The following is a 14,117-nucleotide window of genomic DNA, read 5'->3' as shown; positions in this document are numbered from 1 at the left end:
CACAGTCAAAGGTCAGACTATCTAGACTAAGGTTGTATTTTTAAAGACAACGCATGCCTGGTTTTGGTTGGTGACCTCACAACCCATGTGGTTTTCTGAGCCACTGCTGGTCAATTTCTTAAGTCAGATGATAGTGAAACTAATTACCTTGGCTGCTAAAACTCAGTTAATATGTCTATGCAGGTAAGCACATTTCTCAAACTGTTTCTTTAATGTATGGAGAGCCAGCATAGCATAGTGCCTAGAGTGCTGGACTAGGACCGGGAAGACCTGATTTCAAATCCCCATTCAGCCATGAAGCTCGCTGGGTGACTCTGGGCCAGACACTTATCTCTTAGCCTAATCTACCTCACAGGGTTGTTGTAAGGATAAACATAACCATGTATACCACTCTGGGCTCCTTGTAGGAAAAGTGGGATATAAATGTAAATTTTAAAAGATGAGAGGTAGCAAGAAATAGAGGGAAAGCCAGGAAAGATGCAGATGTCTAATGTTCCCACTAGGGGTCCTGTCTGAAATAGATGTAGAAGTGCTTCATAGGCTTAAAGAGAAGTTCCTTTCTTTCTCATTGATGGCACCTATTTTTACAAATTCCTTTGAAGCAAAGCTCTGCAAAGGTTTATCCTCTGATACATGCATCTGTATTGTTACTTGGCTACAGAAAAAAGTGGTTTCCCCTGTGGCTTCATGCATACTTCTAATAAGCTACCAATTGGTAAATGGGATCTGTATTTTCCATCCAGGTCTTCTGTAAAGTCTTTGGTATTTCTAACTGTGAAGGGCAGAACTGCTTATGGTGAAAGGGACTCTCACCATCTCTGGACACAGGTCGAGGCCGGCTCCAGATTTCAGGGGACCCTTGGCAAACTGTCCTCCACGACTCCCTCCTATCTAGGTGGATGCCAGGAGAGTTGCTTCACTACCACTACATGAGAGGTGATCTTGAGGATTAGCAGTCCTGAGGATCCTGAGCGCCCTGCAACTGCCCAGTGATGCTAGTCCCTGACACTGACTGTGATGCAGGTATTCAGGCATCCATCGGCATTAGGGACATCTTGACAGCTGGCCCACGGCATGCTTATTAGTTGCTCCTTTCCTGTCCACTCTGCTTCCTCATCTTCCCAGCCATCTTTCTTCCCCTCTACAAGCGCCAAACTCTGTCCCTTCTCTGAGCCCCAGCCTCTCCAGATTAGAGCTCTCCAGGGACCTTGCCTTTTGAAAAGAGGAAAGAAAGAGAAAAGGGAGGGAAAAAGAAAGAAAGAGAAGGAACAGAAGAATGAAAACAGACCCAATGGGCAATAGTCCCTCGAGCCATCTCACTGCATTACAATGAATATGGACTCTATTAAGCTCCGTTCTGCCTGTTAGCGTTTCCCAGGGCAACACAGCTCCCATATGGCAAGCATGCAGCAGATTAGGGAAGGCCTCTAGGCCTCATTGAAGACCTGAGGCTTGACTGGCAGTTGAACTCCCTCCCCGCTTCTCCTCACACTTGACACTGCCTGTGTTTATCTAAAGCGGGGTGGGGGGGTGCATTTGGAAGGTTATTGTCCAGGGCAATGAGAGATAGGAGAGGGGAATAACTGAGCCAGGCTGGGAAGGAAGAAGGAATGGGAAGAATGGGAGGGAGTAGGGTGGCTTGGCTAAAGTAGGAAAGGAGGGAGGTGAGATGGAGTAAAAGGGGATAGGAAAGGGAGAAGGTTGGAAGGGGGGTGGCAAACACTTCATAAATATTCAGGAAGGATATTGAATAGGGAGAGGAGAAATAAAGCAGATGGAATTCATGTTAAAAAGCAGCCACAATCGCCCTCCAAAAACAAGAAAAGAAAAGAGAACTCCTTTAAAGGAGCATAGGGAGCAACGTTTATCCAATTAGCAGGGTTGTCAAATTGAATTTATACAGAATTGAAGGGGGGAGAGGAGTGAAAATTAAGTGTGTGGGGTTGTGGGGGGAGCGAGCAATACATAGAAGAAAGGAAGTGGGGGTCCCCCCCCTTTTCTTCCTTACCACTTTAGCAAGTAGATCTTATCCTTTCTAGGACAGAGGCTATTTCCAGAGTGTGTGGGAGGCAAGCCGTGCAAGGGGGAAAGTGAATATTCCATTTTAGTGTGATGTCCTCTCTTTGAATAGAAGGGGTTTGAAGCATTACAGAATAATACTAGCATTGTTGTTGATTAAGGCCTGTTTGAATCTGGAGTGTACCATATTGAATTTGGGGCCAGTATATTAAGTATAATAGATGACCAGTCGAGGGAATGAAGTCTCCTATATAAAGAATTGTGACAAGGCAACCTTCCTTCATATGGCTGCACAGTTTTCTGGGCTGCAAGAGAGAATTCATGTGCCATGAGTCCTTATTCTGCCAATGGGGGCACTAATAGTAGAGTGAGATGGTGGTTCTTAGATTGTGGACACTTTAAAAAAACGTTAGTGAATTGAGGACATACTTCATGTAAACCATAATTTGAAGTGTAATGTGAATGGCTGTACATACAGTATAGACCCCTTGATGGACCTTAAGGCTGGCTCTCTCTCTCGCTCTCTCTCTCTCTCTCCAGTTGTGTTTCATTCATGTTATTTTTCCTCACACATTTAGTTTGTTTATTATATTTGTGTCCAACTTTTTAAAAGGCTTAAGGCTCAACAATAATAAAAATATACATTCAACATCTATCAACAAAATACAGAGAAAACCAAAATGGATTTCTATCTAAAATTAAGTGATAGAAATCAATGCAGCAAATAACTTATAAATTAAAAGCAGCTTCAAGTTGTTTGTCAACTTTCCAGATAATAAAAGCAATAATTATTAATTGGTTTTTTTTACAATGAAATGCCTACCGGTTAGGTCTCAGATAGGTTTCTTCAAAAAGAACATTCCATATTCCTGGGGATTCTACCAAGAAGGCCTCATATTGTCTACTGAGAGTCTCACCTCATTGGAACAAACTTTCAGTAGGACCCCACAAGCTGATCTTAATGGGGATTTCCTACTTCTTTATACCACTATTGTGTGTCTGTTTCAAATACATGACCTGTCTTCAACATGTATGTACAACCCTCGAATTTCCTAGTTGTGTTGTACTAGTTCACATTATTTGTGGGATATTTTCACATGACTGAAGATATTTCATTGCTGCTGAAATTTGCCCGAAATTCTCATTTTGGGGTATGTTAGGAATGTATGTTGGGAATATCTATTGCTTCACTCAAGCGTATGTGGCTTAGTTGTATTGTTTATGCAGTTTTTGGTATCTAGGGAGGATTAAATTATGTGATATTATATTGAGTATCCCAGAATTCCCATCTGCTGTGTTTTTCTCCCCAATTTCTAGAAAATCCTGACTACACTGTCAGTGTAACAGTGTACACTGCTACATGGCAAGCACAGTTTGAAGTCCAGGCTTCATCTGAACATATTTATAGACCTTCCAGGTCAGGGGGATGGGCTGCCTGGGTGCACCACAGAGTCATCGTGGAGCTTAAGAACACCTCACAGCACAGAGAACCCCCTGACTTATAGCCCTAGTAACTCACCATATCGGGCAGCAGTGAATCTTGGCTCTAGCTCTTGTAGCACCTGGCATACACTCTTTGAGGCTGTTCACACATGCAGCCAAGGCTGGGCTAAGGCAGCCAAGCCCGCTCTTGGCTTTGTGAGTGAAACCATGGGAGCTGACCAGCTGCCCGCACCACCACAGTGGCAAACCTGCCTGCAGAGCCAGCCTCTTAACAGGGTTAAGGGGGTAAGCACTCCCTTAGCCCCAGTTTTTCCATTGTGTGCTGTGCCAGCTGCTTTTAGCGGGTTCTGTAGCAGTGACAGGTGCCTGCCCATTGCTGCTGGGATCCCCACAATGCATTGCACACTCAGTGCAAAATTATGGGATTTCCAGGGGCCAGGTCAATGTGTCCCAACCCTGCACACTGCCAGGGCCATCGGAGCATTGTCTGGGCACGCGGGGAGCATGCCTAGCAATGGAGGAACAGTAAGTTCAAGCAACCAAAGCCATCCTTAGGGTGGGGCGACCAGAGCAATCACCCCGAGTCCCACGCTGGCACAGGCCACACTCTGGGCACACTGCAGCCTGCCCTGCTCTGTCTCCCAGTCCCAGCAATTTATATTTCCCCGCACAGCCCAGCCAGGAGCTGGGGTTGTGTTTTTTTTTTGGGGGGGGGGGGGGTGCAGCTCATGCTTGCCTGCTATTGAAAGGCTCCCTGCTACAGCTGCTTCCCTCTCTGTCTCTCAGCTGTTTGGCGGGTGGGCTGGGCTTCCAGAGAGGTCTTTCGTGCAGGCCTCGTTGGAGCCTGAAGCTGTCTCCAGTCAGTGCTGGGTAGCATTGCAGCCAGTCCCTCAGCTTTAGAGCTTAAAGATGCCAATCCATCTGATTGGCTGAAGGCCTGGCAGCATTGCAGTTGCCCTTAGACAGGAAACCATCTTAGAGCTTTGACAATTCTGCCTCCCTGTCTGAGTTCTCTTTTCATCTCTCCGTTCCCAAACACCTTCTCCCTGCCCCCACCCTCCTTCATCCTTTTCTCCCAGTGCAGTAATGGGCATGTTCATACCCAGCTGCTCAAACGAGGGCTGTTTTTCATTTAGGACCCTTCTCATAAATTTCAGATGGTGTGGTAGTAACAAGAATTGCTTTGCTGGCCCTTATTTAAGCAGCAGGGGGTCTGGACCTTCAGGCAGCATTTCCTCAATAAAACCTTCAGATTCTAATCAACAAACACCTCTGTGGCTGCCTGTGTTAAGATCATAAGACTCCCTCCCTGCATCATCCTTTCCTTCTTCCCTCATCTTGTTCCATACACTGTATACTGGGTTTCCCCCCCCCACACCAACCTACCAATCTTGCTGTTAGCTTTTACACCCCATACATTTGATTCACCCCTTCTTAATTTCATTCTGCTAATAGTTTAGTCCTTTGATTTACTGCAGATGACTTCTGTGACTTCAGTCCACTGGCAGGAAATTGTTCTTTTAACCTGACAGGAAGAATGTATAATAACACAGGTTCCCTGCCCCTAATTCCCCCGTCCAAAAGAGGTGTTACAGCACTTTTGGTAAACAATATGGAAGACTTGCAGACTTTTACCGGTGTGAGAATTAAGGGCACAATTCCAAGATTAAACAGTTTATTTTGATTATTGATTGCAGTGGAGGAGTTGAGTATCTCTCCCATTGGAATCAATGTGATTTTGCTTCACTTTGGTTGGACCATGCTCGGGGGTCTGTTCTGATATTAAATTTGGTGCTGCAGGGATCATTTTTTGAAGTGGTCATACAAGTTCATACAAAGTGAAACAGTACACTGGAATAAACTGTACTGTATATCAAAATCTTGGATCCCTGTCTCATCTTGCTTATGACTTTGGCTGCAGAAAAGATAAGTAAATGATTGTTTCCAATTCTATCATGTTTTTATGTGTATGCACTACATAACGTGCCAACTTGGATGGAATAGGTCCATAAAAAATTGGCAGGTAAAGTAAAGTGTGGTGGTTGGCTATAGGTATAATATAACAGCCTTGTTAGAAAGGGTCATGTTTGGATCACGTTTGAAGCATCTACACTGGAGCTGGAAGTTATTTCTCTCTCCCCCTCCCCCCGTAATATATGCTTATTTTGCAAGGGTTAACCCCAAATGTAGAATACTTTCAGGTGTGCTTTCATATCTTGAAACACAGCTATACATTGTTACAAAAACAGATGGAGTAATATGTGGATTTTTTTTAAAAGATCCTAAATCTATATTGCTGATGTTTCATACCTGTATAATGAGTAGATCTTGAGATCATTCACACAAGCGAAAACTCTGTTCTACCTAGGTTTGGGAGCTGTGTGCGCTCCCAATTTTCAGTTGTGTGGAAGCAAGATAAGAGGAAAACCTGGGTAGATGTGGTTGTGTGGAAGCAAGGTAGGAGGAAAAGCCATCCAGGTTTTCCTCCTACATGGTTTCCATACAACCAAAAATTAGGAGCACACACAGTTCCCAAACCACACTTTTTGATTGTGTGAATGACCTCCTTGTATTCTCTCTAGGATGTTGCATTTGGAAATGATTTATTTATCTCAGCCTGGTATTGTAAAACATTCTCTTATTATAGCATGTGAACATGATGCTGAAAATGTAGTAACTGATGTAGTTTTTATGACACCCTATTCTGCCTCTTCTTAATTTCAGGATAACATCTCACTCAAACTCTTTGAGGGTATTCTCATGAACAGAGGAAAGTGGGCTAAGGGAGCTTAGCCCACTTCCCACGGATCGTGGGAACCACTGGGCTCACAGGCGAGCCCAGTTTCCCCAAAGCACTTAACCTTCTTCCGCTTAGCCCTGGTTAGTGGAGCAAGCACTCTGCTAACCTGGGTTTTTGACAACACATGAGGAGACCCCTGGCCAGGAGGCTGCAAGCAGCCTCCCAGGCTCAGGGGTCTTTCCAGCATGCCGCACGCACTCGTGCGGGGCATCCTGGAACTTCTGGAGGCCACACGGCCCCCTATCCCCGCAGCCCCTGCCAGTTCCATGACAGAGCCAGAAGTCATGTGGGCAGCTGACCCATCCGCCCAGGGCTGCCTTCTGCTCATCTGCAGGGAGAGCGGGCTCAACCTGCTCTCCCCGCTAACCCCATAACGGCGAGTCTCACTGATCATGAGACTTGCCTCTTTTTGTTTTAAGAACATAAGAACAGCCCTGCTGGATCAGGCCCAAGGCCCATCTAGTCCAGCATCCGGTTTCATACAGTGACCCACCAGATGCTGCTGCAAGCCTACAGGCAGCAGTTGAGGGCATGCCCTCTTTCCTGCTGTTACTTCCCTGCAACTGGTACTCAGAGGTATCCTGCCCTTGAGGCTGGAGGTGGCCTATAGCCTGCCAACTAGTAGCCGTTGATAGACCATGACGATAACTCCATGAAGTTATCCAAACCCCTCTTAAAGCCATCCAGGTTGTTGGCTGTCACATCTTGTGGCAGAGAATTCCACAAGTTGATTAGGCATTGTGTGAAAAAGTACTTCTGTTTCTTGGTCCTAAATTTCCCGACAATCAATTTCATGGGATGACCCCTGGTTCTGGTGTTATGTGAGAGGGAGAATTTCTCTCTATCCACTTTCTCCACACCATACATGATTTTATAGACCTCTATCATGTCTCCCCGCAGTTGTCTTTTTTCTAAACTAAAAAGCCCCAGGTGTTGTAGCCTTGCCTAAGAAAGGTGCTCTAGGCCCCTGATCATCTTGGTTGCCCTCTTCTGCACCTTTCCCAGTTCTACAAAGTCCTTTTTTTAATGTAATGACCAGAATTGTACGCAGTTCTCCAGGTTTGGTCGCACCATCGTTTTGTATAAGGGCACTGTAATATTAGCAGTTTTATTTTCAATCCCCTTCCTAATGATCCTTAGCATGGAATTGGCCTTTTTCACAGCTGCCGCACATTGAGTCGACACTTTCAACTAGCTGTCCACCACGACCCCATGATCCCTCTCCTTGACAGTCACTGACAGCTCAGATCCCATCAGCGTATACTTGAATTTGGGGTTTTTCGTTCCAATGTGCATCACTTTACACTTGCCAACACTGAATTGCATTTGCCATCTTTTCACCCACTCACCCAGTTTGGAGAGATCCTTTTGGAGCTCCTCACAATCTGTTTTGGATTTCACTACCTGAAAGAGTTTGGTATCATCTGCAAATTTGGTCCCCTCACTGCTTACCCCTACTTTGAGATCATTTATGAATAAATTAAAAAGCACCGGCCCCAGTACAGATCCCTGGGGGATCCCACTTCTTACTTCCCTCCATTGTGAAAACTCTCCATTTATACCTACCCTCTGTTTCCTGTCCTTCAGTCATTTAGCAATCCACACATATACTTGTCCCCTTATCCCATGACTGCTAAGTTTCTTCAGGAGTCTTTGATGAGGAACTTTGTTGAAAGCTTTTTGGAAGTCCAGGTATACTATGTCAACTGGATCACCTTGATCCACACACTTGTTGACACTCTCAAAGAACTCCAAAAGGTTGGTGAGGCAAGATTTACCTTTGCAGAAGCCATGCTGGTTCTCTCGCAGCAGGGCCTGTTGTTCTATGTGCTTTACAATTTTATTCTTGAGGATGCTTTCCATCAATTTGCCTGGAACTGACGTTAGGCTGAGTGGCCTGTAATTTCCCGGATTACCCCTGGATCCTTTTCTTGTTGTTCCTCTTCTCCTTCTATCTTTGAGTTTGAAAAAGAGCCCAAGGGCTGAGGAAATTTATTCATTTGTCATTCTGTTTAAACCAAAATATTGTTTACAACTACAGCCAAAGAAAGAGGTAACAGAACTTGGCAAACAAACTTGTTAAGCTGTACTTGAAGGGACATGTTCTTGTGTTATCTCTTGAAAATATCCTTAATAGCACAATCGTTCACTGGGATGTTTCCTTTATGATGGACAGAATTTATACAATAGGAACTTCACATAACTGTGTTTACATATTACCTTTCCTTACTGCAAATGGTATAGAAACTGTATGGAGATGAACAACAGTTATAGAGGTTATTAACGCAATCAGAAACTGTGTTCTACCCAGGTTTGGGAATTGTGTGTGCTCCCAGTTTCCGGTTGTGTGGAAGCAAGGTAGGAGGAAATCACTTCTACCTGGGTAAAAGTGACTGTGTGGAAGCAAGGTAGGAGTAGTTTTTCCTCCTACCTTGCTTCCACACAATCGCTTCTACCCATGCTTTCCTCCTACCTTGCTTCCATACAACTGAAAAATGGGAACACACATAGCTCCCAAACCCGGGTAGAACACAGTATTTGATTGTGTGAATAACCTCATAAATGACCTCCTCGATAAATGTACTGTTACCGTATGTGTTAACAACACCTGTGTTCTCATGTGAATGGTTTTAAGGACAGACTCGAGACTTCTACATTCATTACCATACTCATTGAATCCAATTTTCCAAGATGCAGTTACTGCTGCTAGCTTACTTCAAGTAGTTGCAAAACTTTATGCTAAAATTCCCAGAATTCTTAACTATAGTCATATGTTGCAATTTACTGGATAGTTGTGACCCTGTTGATTTCTTGATCCTCTGGCTGTGAGGCTTTCTAGAGCAAGATATTGGAATAGTAATGAATGAATGTGAGATCTCTGTGGATCTCTTAAGGTATAATTTACTGATATCATTAGATTTGTTGACATTATGCCAAACAAACATGTGTTATGACTTCCTCTTGTAAACAGTCCTTTCAAGGAGGCAATAAGATCTGCCTAGGTCACCTTTTTCACATTTCACTTCAGGCTATTTTATTTATCACATTTCTATACAGCCAAAACAGAGTCTCATGTGGCACTACACAAATAATTAAAATAGTTAAGAACCACTAAAACAAGACATTTAAACAATTCAAATAATTTAAAGCCTAACCAAAAGCCCGGTTAAACAGGTGAATTTTAAAGGATCTTCTTAAAGGTGCCAGAGATGCTGAGGCTTTTACTCCAGCATGGATGATATCCCAAAGCCTAGAGGCAGCTATAGAGAAGGCCCAACTCTGAATCGCCACCTGATGCACTGGCAGCAACTATAGGCAGACCTCCCCAGATGATCTTAATTAGCACTGAGGCTTTTGCAGAGAAAGGTGTTCTCTTAAATACCTTGGGCCTAAGTCATTTACAGCTTTATAGGTAATTACCAGCCCTTCATATTTTGCCCAGAAACTTATTGGCAGGAGATATCTGCAGAATCTGTATTCCCATGACTTTGTCAAGGTTTTGTGTCGCAGTGAAATCACAGGAGATTTCTGCCTTTAGTATAGTGGAACTGGAAATGGTACAGAAATATGACAAGGGACATGAGACTCATTAAATAAGAAGGAAAGATTAAGGCTTCTTTTTTTTTCCTTCACACATGACACACAAGCATCTTTGAGCCTCTTGAATTCTATCTGTGCATACTGTACTAGTGAATGCTATTAGTGCGAGATAGAAAGTAGAAGAACACTATTTTTAAACAAAGTGTTTGTTCTGCTCGATTGGACTGACTGATACATGTAGGAAATATTGCAACAACTAAAGAGTCATTCATAAAAACAGACTTTAGGGTTAGGATCTACAATTTAGAAGAAACTCTGGGAGGACATTTTGGAGATGTGTGTATAAAATCATGAAATACTGTGGGAAAATATATTTTAAATAACATAAGAACTAGGTAATAAACTATAGGAATTACTTTTCACACAGTAAGTCTGGTTTGTGGAATTCACTGCCAAGAGCTGAGAATGTGATATATAGATATAGATATAGATATAGATATAGATATAGATAGATATCTCCAGTAGTTTGATGGTGGTAGTGGAAGTTGGGCAGTGGGGAGGAATCTATTATTTGCAATGCATATCTAAAACTTAGGCTGCTCAAAGCAGAAAGTGAGCACGAGGGTATTTTCCTATTATCTTGTACTTACGAATCATTCTGAACTATATGAAAGTAGCATAACCATTCTCAGTTTTTGCATTCTAACCTGTAGTTCCACCCTCAGAAACTGGATACTGCTTTTATGAAGAGTTGATAGAGTGTTGAAAGGCCGTTCTTCTGCCTCTTGAATAATATACTGTTTTCTCTCTCTCGCTCTCTGTCACCCAGGGTGCCCTAGGAAGTTGAACTCCTATCAGTAAGTCTTTTGGGGCAGCTTATGGGAGCCCCACCTGGTTTCTTTTGCCTGAGACTCCTCTGCATGGGATGACAATGAGATCAGGGAGGAAAAGACCAATGACTGCTATTGCCTGTTTGTTCTTAGCATCTGCTGGTTGTGTTGCAAATCTGGGTGAGTGTTATTTTTGTATTGCAGCCTGATGTAGTTGATGCCTTTTCATCAATGGTATTGTAAGCTGCTCAAAGAACAATTTGTTATGAGGCGGCTAACAAATAAAGTGTAACATTATTATTATTATTATTATTATTATTATTATTATTAAGGAAATTGGCTTTATTTCAGTTTCTTAAAAGGATGAGTCCTCCCTATCCCCTCCATCTATAGATGTTACTTTCCCCTTGGTATTCATTTGTAGCATTGTTTTCAACTGTAACTTCCAGTAATCTGGCTACTTACCCAGATACTGCTGCTTACCCTTACAACTTGTGAATTGTGAGTCAATATTTGAAAATTGTTGACTCAGATGTGCCATTTACTACTTGCCTGGAGTGAGTAGCAATTGCTCCTGGGTGAGCAGCCAAATGGCCAATCCATCTAAATTTATATCTAAGTATACCTTTGATGGCCAGGTGATGGGGTCAAAATAATAGGGGAAGGTTGCATTATGGCCTGCTTATGAATTTTCTAGGACATCCAGCTGGTCGTGTTAAAGACAGAGTGCTGGGCTGAGATGGTCCTTTGGCCTGATCCAGCAAAGCAGTACTTATGATTTTTCTTGTTTGCCACCCTTCCCATCACCTACCCACTTGAAGCATTTCAAGCAGCCACCATTGAACTGCTTCTCTGGATAAGGTACAACATTATGGTGCATGTGCCTACAGTATGTACTCTCCTGAAGTAGAATAAGGCAGAGTACTTACATGTATAGATGAAAGGCATGAGGAGCACTGAGGGAGGAGAACAACCTGAATTGGTGATGGTTATCCACTCCTTTACAAAGCCATACTAAGTCAGCATCTTGGCTTCATTCAGGTTTAGGATGTATATCCCTAAGGTGAAGACTTAATACTTGAATGGGATATATTCTCAAACTCTTGCCTACAAGCAGGCAACCAATCAGCCAACCTGCTATAGGTCTTAAACTTACACAACTTATGGTGTCCACACCTTCTAGTTTACTCGAGAGATTCCTGCCTTCAACCTTGGAGAAGCCGCTGCCAGTCTGTGAAGACAATACTGAACTAGATAGACCAATGGTCTGACTCAGTATATGGCAGCTTCCTATGTACTTTATGCAGTTCTATCCTGAACAGTTTTGCATGAGAAGTCAAAATAACTTAGTGGTAGAAGAATGTGGGTAGCTGGAGAGTATTTCCAGTGGAAGAAAATAGCTTTTACTTTCCAACCAGGTGCTCATGAAGCTTTTTTTGATTCTCCTTCTATGCAGGTGCATCTCTTCAAGTCACTGTCCAGCCTTCTTCTACTGTCCAGAAGTATGGTGGGTTGGTGAGTTTGGTATGTGTGGTTGAACCACTGGCAGTAAATGTTACCTGGAGACTGAATGGAAAGGAACTGCCTCAGTTGGATGATGTTCTGGGGATCCACATTGATCAGAGATTGCTTACCATCACTGCCTTAAACAACCACACAGTGGGCCGGTACCAGTGCATAGCCCGCATGCCTGAAGGTGTTGTTGCCAGCGTCCCTGCCATGGTGACTTTAGCCAGTGAGTAGTTTCACTTCCTTCCCTCAATACAATGCCTTTATGTCCCTTGTGCCTATTGGATTTGAGTGGGGCAAGGTCACACATGTCAGATGTCCATAATTAGGCAGATGATCTGCCACCCTTCGTTTGCATACATAGGAAATGTCATTGTTTTGAACCCTGGTCATGCTGAATCAGTACACATGTCCGTACGTTCTGAGCCAGAGATGCATGGCTTGATCACAAGACTTATTCTGGAGCATGCCTCTTACTGGGTTGAAGAAGGGACCTTGGAGCCTATCTGATTTGATTGGCACACCCACATTAGGCCATACCTCCTGTTGAGTAAATAGTGTAGTCAAATTGGGATACTGACTTTGTCAAGAGTTCTGACAGAGCAAGCCCATGAGGTAAATGCTATTATCTGTATTAGTCACTGAACGGAGCTGCCTTGTAACCTGTCTCAGCTAGAAACAGGAGGGTTCTCTCTTTAGGGCACCATAGGGTGTGGAGAGAAGGAGATATGTCTAAAAAAAAACGTTGAAGGAGATACATTTGTGCAAAATGGGCTGGTTTTGTTTCAAAGCCAAGAATTATTGGCTTGTCATCAAGATATTAATCAGAAGTGAAATGTTTAGGTTGGGCTGGGTTAGAAAAGGAGAAGCAGAGTAGAATGAAACAGCAACTCCAGGGCTCTGTGGGAGGGGTCTGACATTGGGCTGAAAACTTTAAGGGATTTGGACTGAGCTCTGCAGTTAGATTAAGTTTCGGAGAGTGCATTCCAGAGCAGAATGGGGACTGTGTTTTTCTTGTGGGCTTATAGAGGAGGGGAATGAAAAGGTGGATGGTATTACTCAGGGCATGGTTTGCATTTAAGAGGGCTGGGAAAGCACTGCTTGCTCTGCCTCTTAGTACAGTTGTTTTGCTTTGGGCCTCTCGAGTGGTCTTTAAAATGTTTTTTATTTGGACAAAGCTGTCATTGTTCAGCCTACCTGGCTGATGCTTTTCCTCTCTTGCCCCAGTGATTGAGAGGAGACAGGTTTCTAGTACAGAGCTTGTAGTAATTCTTCTGAATGTCCATAAGATACAATTCATAGATTCAAACTTGATTTTGTTGCTGTGGAAATTATATTCAGCATTTTAACTAAATAAAACAGTGGTTGTAACTAGTGATGTCAGACCGTCTAGGGTGTTCACATTCAGAAGTGGACATGATTTCTTCTTCGTGGTCTCTGTGCATTCACACTGATTGGATCTTTGCCTGCATAGAGCATCTCTTGAAAACTAGAGCTCAGCTTCCAGGATTTTGGCACAAACCAGATTTCTTTTCAGGTAAACTAAACTAAAATAAATAGGAACATAGGAAGCTGCCATATACCGAGTCAGAACATTGGTCCATCTAGCTCAGTATTGTCTACACCAGGGATTCTCTACGTCGGGTCCCCAGATGTTATTGGACTTCAACTCTCATAATCCCCAGCCCCTTTGGTTGGGGATTATGGGAGTTGAAGTCCAATAACATCTGGGGACCCAACGTCGAGAATCCCTGGTCTACACAGACTGGCAGTGGCTTCTCCAAGGTCGCAGGCAGGAGTCTCTCTCAGTCCTATCTTGGAGATGCCAGGGAGGGAACTTGGAACCTTCTGCATGCAAGCATGCAGATGCTCTCCTCAGAGCGGCTCCATCCCCTAAGGAGAATATCTTACAGTGCTCACACATGTAGTCTCCCATTCATATGCAACCAGGGTGGACCCTGCTTAGCAAAGGGGAC

At 43.5% G+C, this 14,117-nt stretch overlaps 1 protein-coding gene across 9 annotated transcripts in view; it reads left to right on the top strand.

The window, feature by feature from the left end:
* The window catches only part of BOC (BOC cell adhesion associated, oncogene regulated), a 98,143-nt gene that overhangs the window by 42,954 nt on the left and 41,072 nt on the right, over positions 1 to 14,117 (top strand). For 7 of the 9 annotated variants that reach the window (XM_053309942.1, XM_053309933.1, XM_053309934.1 and 4 more), the window contains 2 exons: positions 10,632 to 10,812; positions 12,089 to 12,367. In XM_053309942.1, the coding sequence (XP_053165917.1) occupies positions 10,728 to 10,812; positions 12,089 to 12,367 (364 nt within the window). In that variant the 5' untranslated portion in view covers positions 10,632 to 10,727. Of the gene's footprint in view, positions 1 to 1,229; positions 3,050 to 10,631; positions 10,813 to 12,088; positions 12,368 to 14,117 lie in introns of those variants that run through there. The other 2 variants (XM_053309940.1, XM_053309937.1) reach the window with 2 other exon arrangements.

Source organism: Hemicordylus capensis, chromosome 3, assembly GCF_027244095.1.
Source record: "Hemicordylus capensis ecotype Gifberg chromosome 3, rHemCap1.1.pri, whole genome shotgun sequence".
In the NCBI taxonomy this organism is placed as follows: Eukaryota; Metazoa; Chordata; class Lepidosauria; order Squamata; family Cordylidae; genus Hemicordylus; species Hemicordylus capensis.
This window is presented reverse-complemented; position numbering and strand designations above follow the sequence as displayed.